At 37.5% G+C, this 23,028-nt stretch overlaps 1 protein-coding gene across 12 annotated transcripts in view; it reads left to right on the top strand.

The window, feature by feature from the left end:
- LOC18423799 (putative UDP-3-O-acyl-N-acetylglucosamine deacetylase 1, mitochondrial) overlaps positions 1-23,028 on the top strand; it is a 57,524-nt gene that overhangs the window by 16,953 nt on the left and 17,543 nt on the right. For 6 of the 12 annotated variants that reach the window (XR_967093.3, XR_016054444.1, XR_016054446.1 and 3 more), the window contains one exon: positions 5,533-5,634. The exons of the other annotated variants lie outside the window; for them this stretch is intronic. Coding sequence is in view for 3 of the 6 variants with exons in the window: in XM_011629753.3 (XP_011628055.1) it covers positions 5,533-5,634 (102 nt within the window). In the remaining 3 variants the exon portion in view is untranslated. The remainder of the gene's footprint in view (positions 1-5,532; positions 5,635-23,028) is intronic. 12 annotated transcript variants of the gene reach the window in all.

Raw genomic sequence — 23,028 nt, 5'->3', positions numbered from 1 at the left:
TCATAGGCAATATCTCTTAGGTTTTAGAGAGCATGAAAACCTAACAAAGGTTTCTAGGAACCCTTAGGAACAAATTAGGGTTGGGCTTGAAGGTATAGAGTCCTCCTATGGCTGGGCGTACCCCTTTTTCTTCTCCAAACAGCAAAACCCAAATTAGCGTCTCAATGTGCCACCCTTGTCTTATCAAATTTTGGGTGGCAGGACCCTTTTTGGAAGAAGGAGGAGAGAAAAACCAATTTTTAATGAAAGAGATAAATTTGGTGCATGGAGGAGAGAGAAATATGTGTAATGAGAGAAAGGGGCTCAATGGTGTTTAAATAGAAAGAATTCCTTCTATTTGGATTAGAATTCCTTCCTTAGGTATTGTCTATCCAATGACACAGCTTGATCAATAGGAACTTAAGAAATCTGTGGGTTGAGAGAGAACAAATCTGAGCCATCCATCTCAGAGGATTATTAGGAATCTTTTCCCCTTGTAACTTGATCTAAGTCCAACTTTTATTTAAATTAGAATTATAACCAATCTAAACTTCCTAATAGCTTTCCAAAATCTGTAAGAAGTTAAAATAATCGGAGTTTTGGTCAAACCAAACTCCTAATAGAACAATCTTTTAAGAACATAACTCTCATTTGAATAGGAATCCTTTTTTTTTTTTTAATTTTAAAAGATTTCTAGCTAATTAAGACTATTAACTAAAAGCGGCACATAAAAAAAAAAAAATGGGGCATGCCATCCTAGGGACTTTATGTGGGCCCCACAAGGCCACACGTGCCACTCATAGTGACACACACATGTTGGGGCTAGATCCTAGGTCCCTACATGTGCCTTTTGTGGTTCTGAAAATTTCAAAACTACTATTTTTAATGAATTTACAGCATTAGTAGATTTTAAAAATTCTGAAAAAATTTGTAAAAATCATAGAATATTTCTAATGGCAAAATAAAATATTTAAAAATGGACTAGTACCATTGGGTAAAAATTAATAGCAATAAGGGTACTCCACTTGACCTAAGAACCATGATCCACCACTGTTTCTTATCCAATCCAACAAAGACCTATGACCCACATTCTCAATGCAGGGGCTCATGATTAACTTGTCAAAGTTGGACAATAAACAGTGGAACCATGATCTTGGAATACGGATTACAGTCCCCCCTTTAAGAGCAAGTTCAACACTTGTCACTACAGTGCAAGGTGGCTTCTTTTTCTATGCACATGTACACGTGTCCCTCTATTAGGATGCTTTCCAGTAATGTGACTATCGTGTGTACATGCCATGTAGAAGTTTGTTGAGGCTTTGACCTTTGCTCTTACAGGACTACAATTGTACACAAGAGATTACCCAGTTCTCTTAGCATATAAACATCATCCTTAGACAGCTCTCTGACCTCAACAAGGGATGACCTATTGTAAAACCTTCTCGGTAGTGCCACATGCCCAGGGGTAAGGGTTTTGGAATAACTAGTGCCATAAACTGCTCAATCCTTGGTAAGTCAACACGCACACACTCCCACTGAAGTACATATTTCACTTTAAAATTTCATTTTTACAAGCTCTCTCGGCCTTTAAAGGCCACAAACCTAACATCTCCCACTTTGCCTTTGAAGGCCATACAATCACTACCTCTCAATTTCTCTCAAGCCCATCCCATGTACATGTTTGGCAAAAATATTTGCCACTAATCCTTTCGTCAAAGGATTGCTAACATAGTCTCTGTCGGGAGATATGCAATCTGAATATCTGCTACTCGAATCTCGTTGCCAATGTGGTAGTAGCATGCTTTATATGCCTCGAATTACTCTGGAACCTACTAACCAAACTCATGGCAAAGGATAAATCCGGTCATGTCCCAGGCATAACATACATTAGTGATTGAACTGCACTTCTCTATGGAGTTCTCTGCATGGTTTAGTTTTCCTTTGGAGTATTGAAACGCATGGCTGGGCTAAGCTTGGTCTTCTTATCAATGGGAGTTTATATGGGCTAGCAATTTTCCATTTCAAATCTTTCAAGAATTTATTACATTATGTCTCTTGAGATAATTGAGTAGTTATCTCTTTTTTTTTTTTTTCACGTTTCAGGTTATTTTTCATTTCCAAAACATATGATGCTTGTTGAAGATTCTTCATTTCAAAATGCTGTGACAAGAAAGCTTTTGTCTCCAACACGAGACTCATCGAACTATTGGCAATTTACATGTCATCCACATAGACAGAGATGAAAACAATGTCACTTCCACTGACTTTGACATATATACAATAATTCTCCTAGTTAGGCAAAAACCAGTTGATGACAAGGTCTCCTGAAACTTAAAGTATCGTTGCCTTGATAGCTGTTTAATACCATAAAGGAACTTATTGAGTTTACACACTAGGTTTTTTTTTTCCATTTCTATGAAGCCCTCTGGTTGTTTCATATAAATTTCTTCTTCTAGATCCCCATTCAGAAATGCACTCTTAACATCCATCTGGTGGAGTTCGAAGTCGAAATGGCCTGCTATGGCTATAGGGATTCTTATGGGGGGGAATTTTGCTATAGGGGAGAAGGTCTCATCATAATCTATTACATCTTTATGGGTAAACCCTTTAGCAACTAATGTGGATTTATATGTCTCCAAGTTCCCTTCTGAGTTCAATTTCTTCTTATCAAGGTTTGAAAATTTGACCATCCGGATCAAAATCGCCCGATCTAGATCCAAAATTGGATGAGGCATCCTGTTCTTGTCATATATTGGGAATCGACTGTGTTCCCCTAGAATCGCCCGGTTCGTAGCGGTTGTCTGATCGAACCAACAGGTTATGATATCACCAAATGATTATGATGTCATCAAACCCAATATGACGTTATCAAACCTATTTTCTTTATTTTTAATATGCGTTTAATTGTTTTTCAAATTTTTGACTTTTTTGTCTAATTTTTTGTTTTATTTTCAAAAACTTTATTGTTTGTGTTGTTTTATTTTCCAAACACCTTTTTTTATTTTTTATTTAAAATGTCCAATTTTTTTTAATAAATAAAGGGCCCAATTATTAATTTAAAACTCTAAAATATTTTTTTCCACAAACTCTCCCTTGCCCCATATGTGTTAAGCACTTCCTTCCCATAATTTATATTGGCACTTCCTTCTACAAAGTCTCGATGTGGGACTATTTTTTCTCTCTTCTTTCCTACAGCTGCATTGGGACTTTGAAGAAAGAGCTATTTGATAGAGAAACTCCTTAACAACAAGGTTTAAACGTGTCACACGAATGCTTGATACGGAAATTCACAAGGATCATCAAGCAAGTGGTTTTAATTTTTGTTTGCAAACCAAAAGACTTTCCATCCCCAAGGATTTGAAAGAGCACCTTCTTTCTACGTGGCATATTATCCATATGGATTTTGTAAGATATTTTGCCTATAAAAATGATCCAAATAGCCACATTCTTTAGAACTTATATAAGCCCCTCTCTCTCTCTATCTCTCTCCTCCCTTGGCGTCTCTCTCTAAAAACAATTAATTGCACTAAATTTCTCTCTCTCATTCTACTGACAACCCATTCCATTAAATTTGTTCCATATTGCTTCTTTTAAAAGTCCAAACTCTTAAGTTAATAAAACAAAAAATAAATTGAGTTAGAGAGATTCATTATATTGTCTTGAGTTACATTTTAAATTTCATTTTGACTATAAAAACGAACTTAATAGACAACACACACTCAACATAAAACAGATTCTCAGTATTTATATACTTTTGATACAATAATTACATAATGCAATTGCCACTATTTTTTTTAGAGACCTAAAAAATTTCGATTTTTGAGAAATTATAGCGATTTTTTGAAAATGTTTTAAGCTGAGATCGGCCAATTCAGCCGATTCTCTGATTTGGATTGCCGATCCACCGATCCGACACAGTTTTTGGGGCGGCTGATCCAAGTCACCGATCCGTTTTTTTAAATCTTGCTTCTTATAAATCCACTTGTAGCCTATGGGTTTTTTACCAGGAGGTAGTTTCACTAGTTCCTTAACGCTGTTTTGTTTGATCGAGTTAAGTTCATCAATCATGGCATCTTCCCATTGTGCCTTTTAATGACATGTCATGGATTCCTTGCAAGAACAGGGTTCATGTAGCGATTCTTCTTCAACTCTCTCATAATATTCTCTTAGGTAGTTGAAGAACTCAGGTTTCTTCTAATTCAGTTACTTTTCCTAGGATGTAGTGGTTCGGGATACAGGGCCTGGCTGGTGTCACTTTTTTTCTCTTAAAAGTGTGCTTGTTTCTGAGTGGCACAACCCTAGAGAAACTCTTCCTCAAGGAAATGGGCATCCCTACTCTCAAGGACAGCTTCAATATTAGGATTATAGAAATGGTATCCCTTATCATTCGGTGGGTATCCTATAAAGATGGATTTAACGGTTTTAATTTTTTACTATTTTGACAGAGTATTAGGACATGGGCAGAGCATTCCTACACTCTGAGGTGATCAAGGGACAGAGCATGACCAGTGAAAATCTGATGAGGACTTAGTGGGACAACTTTTTTGGCAGTCCCATTAAAAATACAATTAGCTGTCAAAATAGCTTCTCCCCAAAAACTTGAGAGTTTGGCATGTTCCATCATGCTCCTCACTATTTCCGTCAAGGTCCTATTTCGTCTCTCAGCTACCCCATTTTGCTGAGTGTATGGCATAGTATATTGATGTATGATACCATGCTCAGTTCAAAATTCCTTAAAAAGTCGTGAGGAATATTCTCCACCCCTATAAAATCTAAGGCCTTTAATTTTCTTGTTTTTGGGTTTAGACCTCAGCCTTATATTCTTTGAAACGGTCCATGGCTTCAGACTTTTCATTTAATTGATAGACATGGCCAAAACAGGAGTGATCATCAATAAAAGTGATAAAGTACCTCTAGTGGCCCTTAGTGGCCACATGCCCAGGTTCACAAATATCACCATGGACAACTTTTAATATGCCAGTAGCTCTCTGAGCTTTCACAAAGGATTTCTTAACCAACTTTCCTTGAACACATGATTCACGGACTCTGATTAAGCCTTCAAATTCGCGAACTTCTTTAAATTCACGAGTAAAAGAGTTATGTTTATAAATCACTAGTTGCTGGCACATGAATGCACAAAAGCACATGCAAAAAGTAGTAGTAAATTGGTTGCACAAGAGGATATTTTAAGGAATCAGTAAAAACAAGATGTTGTAAAGGCATATCAACAAGCATGTTTTTATGTATGGTAACATTAGAAATGTTAAAAAAGTACAAAGGGTATAATAAATTTAAAACAATTGTGTGATGTTTTTTAATCATTTCTAAAAGGATTGTTGTTTCTTGGTTATTTCTTACAAAAATTGAACTGGCGTTTGCTAAAACATTTGCAAATATAAGATAATTGGAATTGTCTTGTTAATCCTGTTTTAGGTTGAGTATCTTGTTTCGTTGTTCGCTAAGCTACTTTGTTCGCTACGTTAGCTTGAATATTTTTTGAAACAAACTAATGAGATTTGATCACGTGATATTTAAATAACTTCTCTCTCACAGGCCCCCGCAATTGGCTGCCAATGGTTTTCTTGTTTTGGGATGGATGAGCATGTCTACATGAAAGAAATTGCAGCTTCTAGAACCTTTTGCATTTATGAGGAGGTGGTGTTCTTTTATTCAACCTTATGATACATGGCATTTGGGTATTGTGTCCAGTAATGGCAAGAAAAGTTTTTTTCGTCTTGAATGTGAATATTGTATTTGACTTGAATCGTTGTCATCATCATTAGCATCTGAGCCTTAGCACAATTATTTAGGATTGGCTACATGAATCCTGTTTCGCCATTCTGCTTTATCAAGGGCCATATAATCAATAAGACTATAAGGCGCCATATTTTTTCTCATTACTTCTATCCATGTCATTTTGGGCTTTCACTTGCCCTGTAGAGCCTTCCACTTGAACAAGATCACATCTCCTAATTGGTATTATATTAGGTCTAAACTGCATATGGCTAGCCCAACTATGTCTATCTTCTCTCATCTTATCACCCATTGAAGCCCACACCTAAGTCCCATCAAATTTATTCATTCCGAATTCCATCATTTCTTGTCTTGCCACTCATTCATCTCAACATCCTCATCTCAGCTACATTCATCTTATGGATATGTTGTTTCTTGTCCGCTCAACATTTTGTCTCGTAAAGTATGGTTGGTCATACAACTGTCCTTTCTAACTTCTTCTTTAGTTTTATTAGTATGCGGCGATCACATAAAACTCCAAATGCATGTCGCCACTTCTCCCATTTAGAGCTCTAAATCTATGTGCGATATCTTCCTCAATCTCTTTGTTCTGTTGTATTATTGACACAAATATCGAAAATTCTCTCTTTAAGGTATTTCTTGACCATCAATCTTAACTATTTCATCGTTTCTACTCTTATTATTACTAAACTTGCATTCCATATATTCTTTCTTAATCTGGCTAATTTGAAAACCTTTAGATTCTGGAGCATCCCTTCAAAGTTTAAACTTTGCATTGACACCGCCTCTAGTCTCATCAATCAAAACTATGTCTTCCGTGAATAACATACAATATGGTACATCATTTTATAGGTACCCAGTTAACTCGTATGTAACCAAAACAAGTGATATAAGCTCAATGTTGACCCCTGATGTAGGCCTATTGTCATTGAAAATTCACTTGTTTCTCCACCATAGTTTCAAAAAGCGGTCCACCTGGCACCTAGGAGAGCCAAGGGAGCCTTGGCGACTAGGTGGCCCTTCTAGGCGTTTGGTCCTTGGGCACTCAACCTCAATATGCATTTTTTTACCGTGTATGTTTGTGTATGGAGTATGGATTAATGCTAAGGAGTGTATGGACTGTGTTATGCCTCAATATGCATTCTTTATACAGAATTTGGACCTAAAGCAATTGGATCAAACACCTCCTACACCTGTTCTTCCACCTAGGCGGCATGGACCCCCCAGCTGTCTAGGCGCCGCTCGACGTGTTTTGGAATATTGTTCTCCACTAGTTGTCCTCACTGTACTTAGTGCTCCCTCCTACATATCTCTTACTATGTCAATACTGAAAGGTGGACTAGGTGACCGGGCAAGTCAATACCGATTACAATTTTTTATTTTGTTTTTATACCTATTGCCACTTGGATCACTTACAAGTGTCCGAAATACTATTTTGACTTAATGAAATAACCAGGGCCTCTCACTTGCATGCCATTAAAAGAGAAATTACATTTATCATGTAGAACTGAAAGTTACATAAGGAACCAATAGAAGCAACATAAACACGAAATGTGAAATACTGCGTACCATCCTCAGGTTCCCTCAAGGACTTCGTACACCTCAAACCGGGTCTCCTCCACTGATGGTGCACATGATCTTGGTTCAAGAACGCACCTCACAATTAGGGAAGCCTAGGCAAAACTCTTAGAGAGTATCACATGATGCATGAGCATGAGGCAAGGACCTATGGCTAGGGCTACGGCCTGTGTGGCTTGGGCGTGCCACCCCTGAGGGTTAACTCTTTTCTAAACCCTAATTTGGATGAGAGAAGAAGAGAGGGTTAACTCTTTCTAGACCCTAATTTGGATGAGAGAAGAAGAGAGAGAAGGCTTGAGTGGGGCGTGCCCCCTTTGGTTGCTTAGACAGAGAGAGATAGAGAGATGAGAAATAGAACTCCCATAGCTAGTTTTTATAGATAAGAGGCTACGGTTTCTAGGGTTAGGGTTTTTCCATCATCATGAGGTTTAATCTTGACCTTTGGGGCGAAGAGATCTCAACTATTCATTCCCTAAATCAACCATAATGTTTAAAGGAATGATGTGGAACCTTATCCCTCAATTTCCATAACTCTATTCCCATCACATGTTTTGTGTAGAGAAAGTAATAAATCAATGAAAATTAATTTCTTACACATTCCTATTTGAAATCAATCACAATCAATTCTTACACCATCCTATTTTGAAATCAATCATAATTAATTTCTTACACCTTCCTATTTTGAAATAAATCAAAATCTCTACACAAAAAGGTATCGTAAAATATAAGTCAACATATGGCATAATTGCCATTTTTCAATTTAGGAAAGTATGGAGGAGGTGGGTTGCCTCGTGGGCCTCACACCCCCACAATATGGTGGGCCCAATGAACCCAATGGGCACCCAATCCCTTAAACATAATTTTTAGATAATAAAATAGTTTTCATAAAACCTCCAAGTATTTTATTTTTCTTTCTGATTAAAATAAATCCAGGAAATTGATTTTTCTCTATTTAAACATCATATTTCAATATAATAAAAATACCTAGAGAGGTCTAAAAATTCATTTTAATTATTTAAAAAATAATTGAAACATATCTAAGAAAGTTTTATGGCAATTGGATCCATAGAGTTAGGATTACGACAAATACAATGAAGACCCATCCTCTCTAGAGACCACATCTCACTGCACATTCTCCAATTGGCCCAGCCAATCCCATGACCCACAACCCATCATAGGGGTTCATGATTGGACCATTAAACTTAGCCAATAAGTGGAGAAGATACGATCTTAGACCATGGATTACATGTCCCTCCTTGATGACAAGTCTAGGGCCCATTTCAACAGTATGCTCCATGAGTCCTTCCAACACAGTCCAGTATTGCAGGAGTCATCTCTTCTGCACATGTACACGTCACACACCCTTATTCAAAGGATTGTTTCCTAGACGACTATCTAGTGTATGTGCCGTGTGATGGTAATGATGAGGATTTAAGCCTTTGTCCTCTCAGGCCATCCATCACATATAGGGGTCAAATCCATGTCCCCTGGCCAACTGTCTTGAGCACATCTCCAACCTCATATAGGGATAACCCCACATCGAAACCCTTATCGGTTATGCTTACATGATGCTTAGGACTGCGGGTTTTGGATTTCACATTGAGTCATAGCCAGTCAAAACTCATGTGAGTGTAAGGCATTGTTAATGCCCTACAGTCCAAGCTGGACCATACTCCCACTAGAGTCAATAGTTCGTTATATATATTCTGTATATGCTCTCATAAGGCCTCTAAATGGCCACAAAAACCCAACAAATATAGCCTCTAGAGACTCCTTTCTTTCCAATATCTACTAGATTAAGGGGTCGTTTGGGTACCTGAAAATATATTACAGGGAAATAGATTAGTAGGAAATATGATATTTATACTGTTTGGGTACATTTATTGGTAAGGAAATGAAAATAGATTACACAATATTTCTCCAAATATCGTGAAATCTATTACACGCGGGGAGGGCTGGGAAATCTTTTACGTCCGTGATGGGTAATCTACTGCGCGCGTCTAAAAAAACCATTTTTCTTCTGTCCTGCGTACATCCTCTTCTCCCTCTCAAGCTCCCCTTTTCCCTCTCAACCTGGCAAGCCTACCACTTCCCTCTCTCTCTCAAGCTCCCCTTTTCTAGACTCAAGGCCATTTCTAAATCATGGTATCAATTTCTCTTTTTCCATCATTTTGCTCGAATCCACTCTCTCCTCTTCCTTGCTTCCTCAACCTCTCTCCTCTTCATCAAGCACTGCGTTCATGGAAACCACATGTTTTATGTTTGCCCTTCTGATATAATCATCTTTACTCAGCCTCTCTTCGAGCCTCCCTTCTCTGTTCCTCTTTGAGCCTCCCTTCTCTGTGCTCTCTCTCTACAAGTGAGCTGTGTAGGTAAATTATAATGATTACTAAATCTTTTGAAAAAAAAAAGGATTTTTTTGGGATTAGGGTTTAGATCGAGACAGAAAAGTGATATATTATATTTTATTTTAATTATAATGATTACTCTTTTGGAAAAAAAATGATTTTTTGGGGTTAGGGTTTAGGTAAAGATAAAGAAGTGATAAATTACTTATACATTGGCCTCTATTTCAATCTAATTTTTAAAATACTTTATCATTTCACAATAATTTTTTTTAAAATACATCACCATATACTATTTGAACTACAAATTAATGATATTTAAAGGTTGTGAATAAAATAGTTCACTCAATGTTTATGACCAATATTAATTCACACTTTTAAGTTATTATTCTTTGAGGCATGACAAGCATGGTATAGTCCTGCTATCTATACATATGCATTTCAATATTAAATAAGAATGTCAACAAAGAGACCATTTATCTTTTGTGAATAGAGGTCACGATCATTCTTAAATATTAGATATCAAATTGGATGGCTTGAGGTGAGGCATGAACTGAATTTTTTTTTTTTGAAATTTTGTATTTATTCAATGACACTAGTACAACCACCCATTTTGAAATATAAAGGACAAGAATGATTGTGCGTACAAAAGATAAATGGTCTCTTTGTAGACAATTCCATATTAATTCATTATGTCTAGTAAGAGTAAAAAAGATAAATGGTCTCTTTGTAGACAATTCCATATTAAATTGTAAGAGCAAATTTAAGGTGCAATGTAGACAATTCCATTATTAAACCGTGTCAAGTAAGAACAATGTATTTCTTAGGTTGCATCTAAATACTACCCAAACAGTAACAATCTATTTGCATGTAATGTATTACGCCAGTAATATATTTCACAGACAATATATTTCCAGATATCCAAACGACCACTAAATCTTTAAGTATCTTATCGTATGCTTTCTCTAAATTAATAAAGATAACGTAGAGGTCTTTTCCCTTTTCCCTAAACTTCTCAGCTAGTTGCCTAAGTAGGATAATGACCATCTGTTTGACTTGGTTATGGTTCTTTGTTTGCATCTCTATATAAATTTTTTGTAATTTGTATAGAAAATTCCATTATTTAAAGCAGTAATTTGTCATTTATGAGCACACAAGATGATGATTTTAATATATATATATATATATATATATATATATATATATATATATATATCTGTGTGTGCATTTCTGTGTGTGTGTGTGTGTGTGGTTTTGTATTTTGGTCAGGAGCCTTTGAGTTCCTTGTGTTATTAAAGGGAACTTTGAAAGACGTGGCTATGTGGAATTCACGACTATAAAATCAAATTTTTTTTTTTTTTCTTATTATTGAATTCGAGTTCCACGTAGAAGTGCCACATTGCACTGCTGTAAATAAAAATTAAAGCACTAAATACCACCAAAGACCTTTCTTTTTATGGCCAAAATCAATAGACAATCTAGGAATGAAAATTTTGCTTCCATTAACAATTTAAGTACAAATGATGTTCCTGGGAATTCAGAACCAATATGCAAATATGATTGGAAAATAAAACAAAAAAATGGGGAAGACTTACTTGATTATGCCTAGGGTCATTCCCATAGGATTTAGCGCATCCTATACCTGATTTCCTGACCTACGGTGCACTTCGCTCCTATTGGTTTTACTGAATTTTCACAGCTGGGAAGCTTCCTTAGGAAATACTTCTTCAACTAAGGTTTAAGAGAGAACAAAAGACAATTAGGGTTTTGTTAGAACTCTTTTGGAATAAATTAGGGCATGCCTCAAAGACACCACGCTTTTCTACATTTGGGCTTGCCCCTCTCTCTTCAAACCTTAATTATGGTTAGGTTTGCCACCGTTATTTTTCTTATGGGTGGCGTGTCACCTAGAGTGAGAGGGGAGAGAGATAAGATGTTAGAGAGAGAGAGAGTGGGGGGTGGAGGATAGAGGAAAGAGAGAGGCTAAGAAAATTTGGTAGAATGAGAAGGGGGATTCACCTCCGTATATAGGATTCAAGACCCCCCTAGGTATGCTCATCCAATTATGACTCACATTGACCAATAGAAATTTAGGAAATTTGTGAGGTGAAAAAATAAATCTGAGCCATCCATCTCATAAATCAGTTGTCATGATTTAGGGAGGAATATTGGGAACATTATCCCATTAGTATTTGACTCATATCCACCTATAGTCTAAAAAGGATTAAACCAAACTAAAAACATTCTGGAACTTCCTATTTATCTCTTTAAAATTGTGGGAAGTCAAAATAAAATATTTTTTGTCAAAACTAATTCCCACAAAATAAGCACAAATAATCTTTTATTTTAAAAGATTATCCTTTAACCAACTTAAAACATCTTTAATTAAAATATAACTTAAAGATATGAGAAGAGGGTGGCGTACCACCCCATGTGGGAGGTATGGCCCCACCATGGGCTCCACGCCCTGTCCATGAGGTGCGACATACATGTGGGGCTGGATCCAAGGGCCCCACATGTGCCCCCTCCACAATTAAAATTTCAAGAAATACTCGTTTAGGGATTTAACAGTTAATTTTAAACATTTTCTGAAACATTTATAATATTGAAAATAAAATATCTTGAAGTGGATGGGTACCAATGGGTCACAATAAGTAACTGTTAGGGCATTCCACCCAACACAGTTACCATGATCCACAACTGTCTTATCAAACCGACCCAACAAGACCCATGACCTATATGAAAGGGGGGCTATGTGATTGGGTAAGCCAATACCGATTAAAATTTGTCTATCTTTTCTTTTGTATTGCCACCCGAATCTCTCACAAGTGCCTAAATACAATACGTGAAACAAATAAAACACCAAGGACTCTCACTTGCTTGCCATTAAAACATAATTACATTCACAACATAGATCTGAAAATTACATATAAGATGCAATTGAATCAAAAGAGCATAAACCAGCAAATTACTGTATACCTTGCCTCAGGTTACTCCCAGACTTAGTACACCCCATGCCGGGTCTCTTTCACCATTGGCGCATGGGATCAAGGTTCAAGAACTTGTCCCACAATTTAGGAAGCAGAGAGCATGACATAGTATCAGTGTTTCAAAAAGCGCTAGGTGGGTCATAGACGACCTGGGGGGTCCAGGCCGCCCAGCGCCTAGGCGGGTGCCCAAAACCTGGGTGGCCCAATTGAATCCAAAAAGGATTCTACAGTCTCTAACAATATATATATTGTATAAAATATAAAAATTTGGTATTTAGGTCACATCAGAATTCAAAGTATATTACACATTAGCACACTTTCCATAAGCATAACCATAAGTTGGTCCATATTCAATTAAAACTTAAAATTTACCAACCAAATTATCAAACCAAAGTTATCAAATACCAAACTAGTGGAACTACAAATCCACTATCCACAATATACAACCAAGAAGAAGAAAACAAAATGAAAGTAATACTTGAAGACTCAAAAGAATCTTCCATCAATGTTCAAAGTTTAATCATTATTCATCATTCATCATTCATCATCAGAAAAAGTAGGGTCAGCCGCATTTGCATCATATTCATCAGAGTCGTCACCCTCCTCAACATATTAGTCGTCTTCATCCGTCTCTTCTGAATCTGCTTCTACTTCCTCCACCCTCGTCCTCTATGTAGAAGATCTAGTGGCCCTAGGAGGGTCGACTGATGTCCTTGAAGCATCCATGACCCTGTCCCATTTCAATCCTTCATGTCCCTCGACCTCATCATCATCAACACCTCATCATCATCCATATTGTCTCTTATATCTCTTAACAAACTTGTCCTTCAAGAATCGATTATACTTGACATAGACTAGGTCGTTGAGCCTCTTTGATTCAAGCCCGTTCTTTTTTTTGTATGAATCTAACAAAAACAAATGAAACTAATTAAAATCTATCGTTCATGTATTATTACCCATTCAAAGTACTCCAATTGTGCTCACAACTGGATGAGGAAGTGGTTAGATTTAAGATCCGAATGGCCAACTTTTGTAAATTTGGAGAACTACGCCCATGTTGGCTCCACGAATTGGCTGCAAAGATATAGAATAAAATCATAAATAAATAATAGAATTATAAAAATGAAACTTGATTACTTGAATTTGATGAGCTTAAGAATGTTATTACTACCTGGATTAATTTTGGTCCTTTGCCTCATCGCCATTGGATTTCTAAAAGACTTTAATGAGCACTTGTAATTATCAGCTCATCAGCACATATAATATCCTGGATATCAGGATAAGGACTGGCACATCTACACACCTATTAAATCCAGTCATAATTGAGTCATTTGTGTGTATATCCTTGTCAACATAAAAAAAAGCCGGGTTCAAATAATAACTAGCTACATGCAATGGACGATGTAGCTGTCTATAGTCCTCAAATAGACTTCTAGCGGTTCTCATCATCATCAAAATTTTGGGCTTTCTCTCTTTTGCATTTCTCCATAGGCTTATATATGTAGCTCATAGAAGCCTTGTCGTTATCAACCATGCGAAGGACTCTGATAAGAGGTAAAAATACCTTAAGAGTGCCTTTCACCCTTCGCCAAAAAGCCTTAAAAAGGATAATATCTCTCACCTTTTTCCCAACTTGATCCTTGGATTTCCGCAGTAAACATCTGCCTCAACTGCACTCTCCTCGAATGTATGTTATCAAGACATGAATACCAGGTCGCAAACTCGTGACCCTAGGCCTCACAATCTCTTTCTTCTTTGTAAATTTACGCATCATGCTGAGGGTGAGATTGTGGCTATAAATGAAATTCGTAACTGATTTTGCCTTCTTCACTGCACCTAATATCTCGGTTAAACCGCCAAGAGCATCAAGCATGAGGTCTATATAATGTGTTGCACATGGTGTCCAAAAGATTCTAGGATAAGCTATACGCAACAAATTAACAGCAACAACATTAGAAGCAGCATTGTCTGTGACAACCTGTACAACAGAATGCTCCCCAACTTCGTTGATTCCCTTCTCTATAACTTAGAATATATAATGGGCATCATGGATGTCATCAGATGCATCAAGAGACCTCAAAAAAATAGTCCCTAAAGGACAATTCACAAGCAAATTCATCTGACTTCTTTTCTTCCTATCACGCCAAGCATCAGTCATAATAGAAACAGCCCATGAATCCTTCTTAACTTTTATAACATCTTTCGTGACACTCACCGTTTTTTTCAAACGAGGCTCTGAAAGCTCATATAGGTTGGGGGTTTCATCCTAGGCCCAAATTGGCCAATTGCCTCTACCAAGGCATAGAAGTTGCTTAGGCGGTATTGAAATGAATGCTCGCCTCATAAAACTATGTAGCAATATAAAAAACAGCTCTATCTCTCTCTTCCTTCTTCATTCTATTTTCAATGGTGGTTTGCGTCTTTGTTTTATCTCTTGCAACCTCAGGCTTAGGTCGGGGCAAAAAACTATTCACGGGGCCTCTAACCCGAGGCTTCTTACTCCTAAAACCAGAACCAAAAGCAATTACAACTCCCTTTCCCTTTTCCCTAATAATGGATTGTTCTACCTTTTGACATCCCTCCCCATCCTCATCACTATCATCATCATCAAAACTGACTCGAACCTCAGACTTAATCTCTGCTATGGAGGCAAATTTCTCATCTTTTTTCATTTTTACCATTCTCAAAAAATTGGTTATTGCCTCTTTAACAACATCAGGAGTCTTTTTACATGAGGCAACATTCTCTCTGACACAGACAAGATGTTTCTTGAACTGGTTTATGCCCTCTTTTGTATCCTTTTAACAAAACTTGCTTCTTATGCAATTTTTATCATTAGGATCTGGGATGTAGCCATATTTTCAACCAGGATCACTACTCCTATTAGATCCCGAAGAAGACATCTCAAAATAATACAACTTATACAAGCAATAAAAAAAAATCACTTACTTTGATTGCTCAATCTCGAAACTTCCACCTGAAATATGCTTTTAAAGACTCAAAATCTTTTAAAAAACCCTCCAATAGATTTATAAAACATTACAAATTAAATCTAATATCAATGGTTGATGTTTTGATCAATTTCTCATAACTTTGAGAAACCCATCAAAAATTGGTTTTTTGGGTTTTTTCTCGTTCTAAAATGGACTCTAATATGTTTTAGGTTACAAATAAACCTAAAAACAAGAAATTTGGCCCTTTAGTATAAAAAAAAGGGACAAAAAATGCCCCTGTCGAAACTCATTTCCGCCTCTGGGGGGGGGGGTGTAGGCCCTGGGCGGCCGCTTTGGTCTGAGTGCTGGGGGCCCGCCTAGGCGGATGGATACCTTGACCACATCTAAATGCATGAGCATAACGCCAAAACTGACGACTAGGGTGTTGTGGCTTATGAATGCCACCCCTTAGGATTTCTTTGTGCTTCTTAAACCCTAATTTAGAAAGAGAGAAATAAAGCGAGATTAGAGAGGGGCGTGCCACCCCTTGGGCTCACAGAGAGAGAGATATCAAGTGTATTGAGAATGAAACCCCATGGCTAATTTATATAGAATAAAGGTTAGGTTTTTTCTATCTTTGTAAAACTTAATCTTGACCTTTGATCTTGAAGACCTGTGGGGTGAAGAGATCTTATCCATTCATTCCTTAGATCAGCCATCATGATTAAAGGAATGAGGTCGAGCCTTTATGCCTCAATTTCTATCACTCTATTCTCATCGAAATATACAGCGAAGAAAGTGCTAGATCAATATCAGTTAATTCTTACACTTTCCCTTTTGAAATCAATTAAATTCTCTATACCACACTTTCCTAAAATTCTCAAGTCATCATGTGGCTTAATTAGAATCAACCAATTTAGGAAAGAAAAAGAGGAGGTAGGATGCCCCACCCCAATGTGGGCATTGTGTCCTCTAATTGGTGGTCATAATAAAATCCAATGGGCCACCAATATATAAAAATTAATTTTCAGATGATAAACTAAATGTTTTATTGTCATTAAATAACTTATTTTTCTCTCTGATTAAAATAAATCCATAATTGATTTTTCTCTATTTTAAAATCATATTTCAATAAATCAGAGAGGTCCAAAACATTATTTTTAATTATTTAAAAATAATTAAAACATGTTCAAAGAGATTTGATAGGATCCATAGAGTTATGATTACAACAAATATACTGAGGACTCTGTCCTTTCTAGAAATCGTATGTTATTGCACCTTCTCAAACTGACCCAATAGTTCCTATGACCCATAACCCTTTGTCGGGTTTATGTTTGAATTATCAAAGTTAGTCAATTAGTGAAGGAGATACGTTCTTCGTCTATGGATTACAGGTTCCTCCTTGAGGACAAGTCTAGGCCCCATTTCAGCACTACACTTTATGGGTCCTTCCAACACAGTTCAGTGTTGTAGGGAGTCATCTCTTCCGCACATGTACACATCATACACCCTTATCCAAAAGGGCTACTTCCTGGATGGCTATTTAGTGTACATGCTGTGTGATGGTAATGATGAGGATTTTGGCCCTTGTCCTCTCCGGTCATCCATCACACACAGGGGTCTCATCTTGAGTACAATTCCGACCTCATCAAGGGATAACCCCGCATCGAAACCCTCAGCGGTTGTGCTTACACAATGGCCATCACTACGGGTTTTGAAGATCACCTATGAGCCATAACCAGTCAAGGTGGACCATACAGATGAGTCTTGGCACTAGCAATGCCTCATAGTCCAAAGTGGACCACACTCCCACTGGAGCCAATATTTCACTATAATGCTTTTAGTACATGCTCTCATAAGGCCGTAAAATGGCTACAAAACCCCAACATAGTCTCATGCAGGGGCCATGATTGTCTCGTCAAAGCTAGCCAATGACCAGTGGAACCACAATCCCTGAATGTGGATTACAGTTCTTCCCCTTAAAAGCAAGTCAAGCACATGTCATTATAGTGCAAGGGGGAGTCTTTATGCACATGAATGTATCCTTTTCATGGTTGCTTCCCAGTAGTGTGGCTGCATGTGTACATGCCGTGCAAAAGTTTGTTGAGGATTATGTTGAGGTTGAGTGTTTGTAAATGAAATCATTTATAGTGATTTGTGCACTTCAATGAGAATGTACCATGAATGAATGACTTAGGATTTGGTGGTCTATGGCTCGGCTCATATCCAAAATTTTTTACCCCGAGGCATGTGGCACTATCGTTGAGGGTTTGCTGCAGGTCATCCCTTGTTGAGGTCAGAGAGATGCCCAAGGATGTTGTTTGTAGGGAAGGAGAGCTATGTGTTATCTTGTGTGCAGAGGAGGGGTCTGTGAGAGCGAGGACCAAATCCTCAACAAAACTTCCACACAACATGTACATATGACAACTACATTTTTGGAAACAACCCTATATAAAGGGATATGTGTACATGTGCACAGAGAGAGCACCCCTTTGCACTCTGCGTGCATTTGACTTGCTCTTGGGGGAAATATGTAATCTACATACTGGGATTGTAGTTTTACGATTTAATTGCTAACTTTGATAGGCCAATCATGAACCTTTGCACTTGATTGTGGGTCATAGGTATCGTTGGGTTAATTTGAGAAGATAGTAGTGGATTATGGATCCTAGCACTGGTAGAGTGCCCCAATATTCACTTGTTTTTTATCCATTGTGTACCTGTCCACTTCTAAGTTATATTTTTGTTTGTTTCAGATTTTGTGGAACTCCGTAAATATTTTTTTCAACTAAAAATGTGTTATCGTGAATTTTAAATTTTTTTTAGAATTTCAAAAACGAATTTTAAATGTATAAAAACTCTAAAAGGGTATTTCTATTTTTTTTAAAAATTACATGGGCATTCTGGATAATTTGTAAAACTGTGTGGGACCCACATGGATGGGTTAAGGACCCAGACCCATACGTGTGAGCACCAATAGGGGGTTTCACGAGGACCCCATTAGGGACCACATGTCCGTTTTTATGAAACACCCTCTTTTTTATTGGGTAAGTCAGTGGGGGAGAAGGCCCCCTACCCGATTTTGCATTAATAAGAAAGGAGAATATAACTCATAAAGTTACAACCCTAGAGTAGGGCATTTGTTCCACATCATAAAGTGATGCAAGAGAAAGAAAATCTGATGGTCTAGATCGCCAAATAGTGGCATCTGAGAATGCTGAGGCTTTCTTAGCGAATGTGTCAACCGCCATATTGGCCTCACGATAAATGTGGAGTAGGGACGAAATACTGTCAGAAAGCTTGTATTGGCAATTATTAAAAATAGTATTGAGCGCCCATGGAGCTTTGCAATGATCATGGATTACATTAACTAACAATGATGAATCGCTCTTGATCTGTAAAGGAAAACAATTAAGTTGGATGGCCCGGTCCACTCCTGCTTGCAAGGCATGAAACTATGCAAAATTATTTTATGCTATTCCAAAGCGATTGGCAAATGCGGCAATAAAGGAGCCATCATCACTTCTAATAACGCCTCTGCCACCTGCAAGTCCAGGATTCTGGAATGAAGCCCCATCATCATTTAACTTAAAATAATTCTAATTATGTTATTGCTCTCTAAGCCCAATAAAATTTAGTGAGGGTGTCCCAGAGGTGCTTTTCAGTTTAGATTTGACTGTTCAACAGAATCCGGAATTTTAAGTGCGTCATTAGTCAGGTGATCGAGTGTGGGGCATTCTAAGCTTTGGAGGGGTAACCCTAGGTGAAAGTCATTAAGTCTTCTCTTATTTAATTTAGTTTTATTTGCTGCTGTTTATTTCTTATTTTTGCTTCCTGAGAGTCTCAAAATTGTATTCAGTTGAATAAATATGTCAACAAGTATATAAAGATCCTAGATTGTAGTAGGAGGAATTTATTGTATTTGTGCTACCTATAAGTCGAATTTTCAGCAACTAATAGAAGGAAAGAAAGAAAAAATTTGATTTTATAGCTTGGAATTTCACGTTGCCAGTACTTTCAGATTTAGCCCTCGCTCTCACATCCTACATCTGCACATAGGAGACCACACAACTCTCCTAGCCAAAATTCCATCCCTGGGCATCTCTCCAACCTTAACAAGGAATGACCCTCTATAAATGCTTTTGGTAATTCCACATACTCAGGGGTAAGGGTTTTATACATGATTAAGGCCATAGACTGCCTAATCCTTGGTCAGTCAAAAACAACACACACTGCCATTGAACTGTATAATCCAATACAAATGTTGTTTGCATGCTCTAATGACTTTTAAAGGCCACATGCTCTCACTTGATGGAGCCAGCAATGGCTGATAAGAAAGCCTTATTGGTAATTTAGTGGAGCCCCTTGTGCATCCTCTTATTATCTAAGCCGTCTCACTGCATGTTCTGACATTACTCAAAGAGAAAATATACCCTCTCCCAGAGATCAATGAAATATTCATGAGGATACAATACGCATAGTCTACTAATGGACGTATATGTCCTGTGTTGTCAAACACAACGTCCAAAGCATATCAATAAGCCAACTTTGGGGTAAATCCTGATGGCTTGGTTCTTTTGGAGTTTGTGCCATGCCATTTCTGTCTATCACTATCATTTTATATGAGAAGAGAGCAGCTTACTACTACTATATGTACTCTTACCATCTTAAGAAATTTTTAGTTGATCAATACAACAAAAACATGAATACATAGTCACTTTCAAGCATGATAGTACAAACTGCACAAAATATTAAGTTCAATAGTGGGGAATGTTTACACATCATCATAGAAAATTGGAAGTTCAAATGTTAATTTGTAGGAACTTAAGCAGTAATGAAGAAGATGAAGGCTTTATATGGATTCCTATATTTTTGGTACTGCTTATTTTGCCTTTTCGCCTCATGGTGACTATTGCCATGATTGTTGTTATTGTCCAGCTGGATGCCCTATCTTATTTGTTTGTGTGGGAGTGGGCATGGGGGCAGCCGGAGCAGGAGTAATGGATTGACCAATGCAGGAAGCTCCCTAGGTTGGGAGCTCATTATGTATAGTTTGTAATTAATAATTTTTAGGAATTTTAGATAATTTAAAATCAATAAAAAAAATACAATAAAAAAGGCTCATAAAAAGGGCAATAAGAAAATGAGTTATTTTATCATTGAAACTCCTTTAAATTAATATATAATATTTTTAGATTCTAAGTATAGTTTTTGTAACAATAATCCTGCGTAATAAATCCTACAAATAATCTTATTAAAAAAATCCTACAAATTACAATAAAAAAATTACAATGAGGCACATCTGTAGAATAAATAATAATCAAGGGAGCTGATTTTTTATTGACAAAAATTTGTTTTATTTACAATTTCAAATTTTATAACATCCAAAAGCCAAAGTTATTGCTTTATTTGCAATTTTATGCTTCACAACATCTAGATGCCTTGAAGATGGGGAGGGAGGGAGGAGTTCACAACATTGAAAAGCGAAAGATATTGCTTTATTTGCAATTTTACATTTTACAACATCCAAAATCCTTGGGGAAGGAGGGAGGGAGGGAGATCCCAATAAATCATCTTGTTGGCCTTGTACTGCTCCTTCAAGTGGCTAGGAGCGATCCCTAAAAGGTGGGGATCGAGATCCCATGGAGATGCCTTTTCGGCAGTCTTGGAGATGCCTTTTCGGGAGTCTTGGAGAGAGATTCTAGAGAGTCTCGACGCCTAGGGTCGGAGATTCCGGTGACTATGTGCCCTACTCATCATGTCATCAATTTAACTTTTTTATTTACAAAAAGTTCTGGCCAAGAAATACCAAAAAGAGCGCACTTTCGACATCTTGGGTCGATATCCCAGAAAATAGAGAAATTGAGGAAGATGTCGTACATAAAATTAGAGCTAGGTGGATCAAGTGGAGATGTGCAATCAGAGTTTTATGTGATTGCTGCATACCAATGAAGTTGAGGGGAAGGTTCTATATGACACTTGTGAGACTAATTTTACTTTATGGGAAGGAATGTTGGGCAGTCAAAAACAACAAACCTATAGAATGAGTGTAGTTGAGATGAGGATGTTGAGATGGATGAGTGGCAAGACAAGAAGGGATATAATTCGAAATGATACATTAGAAAGAATTTAGTTATGACATCAATAGGCCATAAGATGAGTGAAAGTAGATTTAGGTGGGCTGGATATGTGTGGCGCAGATCCAGTACAACATTAGTTAGGAGGTGTGAGTTAGTTCAAGTGAAAAGCTCAAAAAGGGCAAGGAGTAGGCTGAAAAAGACATGGTTGGAGGTTGTAAGAAAAGATATGGGGACCTATGGCCTCATTACAGGTATGACCCTTAATAGAGCAAAATGACGAACCAAGATTCGTGTAGCCAACCCCTATTAGTTGGGAAAAGGTTTTGTTGATGATGATGATTTACAAAACGTTCAGTAACAAAATCTCTCTTCTGGTTTTGCTTTTTCATAAAAACTGCTGATTATGAGGGCCAATATATATCTGTGGAAGTTGTAGTACATTGATATAGGCTTTATAAAACAAATTATGCAAAGATTGTCAACCAATAACCGACATTTGAAGGTCATTTTCAATTTCTTTGTTTATTTCGAATATAGGGCAACTATGAAAATCATTGCGTGTCCCCACCACCTTTTTTGTTTTTTTGATGAACGTTAACTTTTGTATTGCTGTATAAAAGGAGAATACAAGTTTGGGTTAGTCCGAGAGTACCCACTTGACGGGACTCTCGATAAAACAAAAAAAGTCAACAGACCCTATACAAAATGGGGTTATAAGCTTGCCCCCTTACAAAGTATACGGTGAGTTTACAAGAAAAGGCTCAAAAAATTGTCCGTTCCCAGTAAGGTGTTCTTCTTGCAGTATCCTCTGTGGCCCAAAGCAAAAAAGGTAAGGGCTTAGTCTCCGTCATGGGCCTTGGCTTCATCCTTCGCCAACAGGTTTGCGAGCTCGTTTGATGTCTTCGTGGTATGCGTCCAAAATACAGGCATATCCCTGCAAATGTGTACAATCTCGTCATAAAGTGGTGCAAGATACCAGGGAGGAGTAGCTTTCCTGGAGGCCCAAGTAATGATATTTCAGGCGTCACCCTCCACTATAAGGTTTTGTCCCCAAGATCGATGGAAACTTTGAAGGCCTTTGAGGAGAGCCAATGATTCAGCATACTGGAAATCTTGGAAGCCAAGGTATTCGGAGTAGGTGAAAAGGATATTGTGTTGGTGATCTCTAAAAACCACACCCGCACCTGCATGGCCTGGGTTTCCCAAAGAGCACCCATCGAAATTTAGTTTGATTGCTCCTTGAAGGGTAGGCTTCCAGAAGTTTGATCTTTTCTTCTACCCTAAATCACCATTCTTGAATGAGGACATGAATGTTGTGTGAGTTGTTCTGGGTGTGGGTTGATAATGTTGTAACCCAAAGACTAGAGCC

The sequence above is a fragment of the Amborella trichopoda genome, chromosome 4 (genome assembly GCF_054954075.1).
Source record: "Amborella trichopoda isolate Santa Cruz 75 chromosome 4, AtrichopodaSantaCruz75HAP2 v2.0, whole genome shotgun sequence".
Taxonomy (NCBI): domain Eukaryota; kingdom Viridiplantae; phylum Streptophyta; class Magnoliopsida; order Amborellales; family Amborellaceae; genus Amborella; species Amborella trichopoda.
This window is presented reverse-complemented; position numbering and strand designations above follow the sequence as displayed.